Source organism: Hypomesus nipponensis, chromosome 25 (genome assembly GCF_054491055.1).
Source record: "Hypomesus nipponensis isolate SF chromosome 25, ASM5449105v1, whole genome shotgun sequence".
Classification (NCBI taxonomy): domain Eukaryota; kingdom Metazoa; phylum Chordata; class Actinopteri; order Osmeriformes; family Osmeridae; genus Hypomesus; species Hypomesus nipponensis.
The window spans coordinates 1852501-1855000 of NC_140385.1; the positions used below are offsets into that span (position 1 = coordinate 1852501).

At 49.6% G+C, this 2500-nt stretch overlaps 1 protein-coding gene across 3 annotated transcripts in view; it reads right to left on the reverse strand.

The window, feature by feature from the left end:
• Positions 1 to 2500, reverse strand: part of LOC146221666 (dachshund homolog 2-like) — a 23958-nt gene that overhangs the window by 5123 nt on the left and 16335 nt on the right. For 2 of the 3 annotated variants that reach the window (XM_084691444.1, XM_084691443.1), the window contains exons 3-4: positions 1434 to 1553; positions 231 to 368 (exon numbers count right to left, since the gene is read on the reverse strand). In XM_084691444.1, coding sequence (XP_084547570.1) covers positions 231 to 368; positions 1434 to 1553 — 258 coding nt within the window. The remainder of the gene's footprint in view (positions 1 to 230; positions 369 to 1433; positions 1554 to 2500) is intronic. The other variant, XM_084691445.1, reaches the window with a different exon arrangement.

Sequence of the window (2500 nt, forward strand, 5' to 3'; positions counted from 1 at the left end):
CTGACACACAAACACAGTCAGAACACACACAGTCAGAGAGATTCATCTGTTTGAGTGTTACTGAGGTGAGATTAGATGGATCGGTGAGAAAGAACAGAAGAGGAGAGAGGAGAGGGTAGGAGGAGAGAGGAGAGGAGAGAAGGAGACAGGAGAGGGGAGGAGACTAGGAAAGAGGATAGGAGATGAAAAGAAAGGAGGGCAGAGTAGAGGAGGACAGGAGCAAGCCTCACGGTTGGCCAGCAGCTGCTGTTGTTGTTGTAGAGAGGTGATCTGAGTGCAGGTTAAACCTCCCGCCAGCCCAGCCCCACCTGCACCTCCAGAGGGGGGGGTCACCAGGCGATCCTTATCCCAGGAACACTCACTTCCTCCTGGGTACAGACATAGGGACGAGGAGGGTCAGATTCCTGTGCCCTCTGCCTCCTCCCCTCCCTCTCCCTCTCCTTCTCCATCCATCTTCATCTCTCCTAATTACTCCGAATTATGATCTCTCCCTCCACCACTTCCTACTGTGTCCTCTGAGTTTGTGTGTGAGTGTGTGTGTGTGTGTGTGTGTGTGTGTGTGTGTGTGTGTGTAAACGACAGCCCTAAACGAAGAAAGAAAAAGACCAACAGATGGACAGATGTTCTCTCTCTCTGTCTCTCTCTCTCTGTCTCTCTCTCTGTCTCTCTCTCTCTCCCTCTCTCCCTCTCTCTCTCTCTCTCTCTGTCTCTGTCTCTCTCTCTCTCTCTCTCTCTCTCTCTCTCTCTCTCTCTCTCTCTCTCTCTCTCTCTCTCTCTCTCTCTCTCTCTCTCTCTCCAACTCTCTCTCTCTCTCTCTATCTCTCTCTCTCTCTCTCTCTCTCTCTCTCTCTCTCTCTCTCTCTCTCTCCAACTCTCTCTCTCTCTCTATCTCTCTCTCAATTCAATTCAATTCAATTTTTTCAATTCAATTGGCTTTATTGGCATTAAGAAACAAATGTTCATATTGCCAAAGCAACGCTGGAACCACAGAACACTCTCTCTCTCTCTCTCTCTCTCTCTCTCTCTCTCTCTCTCCTTCCTTCCTTCCTTCCTTCCTTCCTTCCCTCTCTCTCTCTCTCTCTCTCTCTCTCTCTCTCTAAGAATTAAAAATTAAACTGTGCTTCATTGGCACATATTCAAAATACAACCAAAAGCAAAAATATCCTGCCTCTTTGCCCTCATCTGTCTCTCTCTTTATTTGTCACACACACTCTCACACACACACACACACTCAAACCTACACACACTCTCACACACACACAGACATGAACACCTACACTCACTGTTCAATATCATACATAATCCATGACTGTGCAGGTTTAATCCAGATCAATATCTATCAATACAGCCTTGGCTTTGAGGGGGTTTAAGACTTGAAGCCAAGGAGTGTGTGTGTGCGCATGTATGTACAGTATGTGTGTGTGTGTGTGTACCTGTGTTGGACTGCATGTCATCATTGTCTGAGTCGTTTCCGTTCTGACTGTGATGAAGGTTCATCATCATCTTCATCTTCTGGAACTTCTGGAGCTCTGCCATTGCTGCTGCAGTGAGACCTACACACACACACACACACACACACACACACACACACACACACACACACACACACACACACACACACACACACTCACACACACACACACACACACACACACACACACACACACACACACACACACACACAGTATAATCATCATCATCAACAAGAACACAGACACACACACTCACACACACACACTCTCTCTTACACACACACACACACACACAAACACACACACACACACTCTCTTACACACGCGCACACACACACAAACACACACACACACACACACTCTCTTACACACACACACACACACACACACACACACACACACACACGCTTGCACTTGTCTGTCTCAGGCAGGATCAGCAGGTCTGTTTGCTGACCTGGAACAGACTGCTATATACAGAGAGAGATGACCCTTTGTGTGTGCGTGTGTGTGTGTGGGTGTGTGTGTGTGCAGTCATGGCTGAAGGGTTGATAGGAATCTGTTTACAGCCACAAGCCTACAGACAGACAGACAGACAGGCAGGCAGGGAGCGAAGGAGGGAGGCAGGGAGGGAGGGAGGGAGGGAGGGAGGGAGGGAGGGAGGGAGGGAGGGAGGGAGGGAGGGAGGGAGGGAGGGAGGGAGGGAGGGAGGGAGGGAGGGAGGGAGGGAGGGAGGGAGGGAGGGAGGGAGGGAGGGAGGGAGGGAGGGAGGGAGGGAGGGAGGGAGGGAGGGAGGGAGGGAGAAATAGCTCTCAGAGGGTCATTGCTGCAGTCAAACATTGATTACACTGTTCACCAGGAGCACCTTGACACACACTCTCTCTCACACACACTCACACACACACAGAACACACACGCAGAGACACACAAACGTTAACAGAACACACACATTCAGAATGGCCGTTTCACTTCAGCGCAGCCAAAGAGATCAGATCAATATGAGGTCAGAGACACAATAAGATTCTTCATCA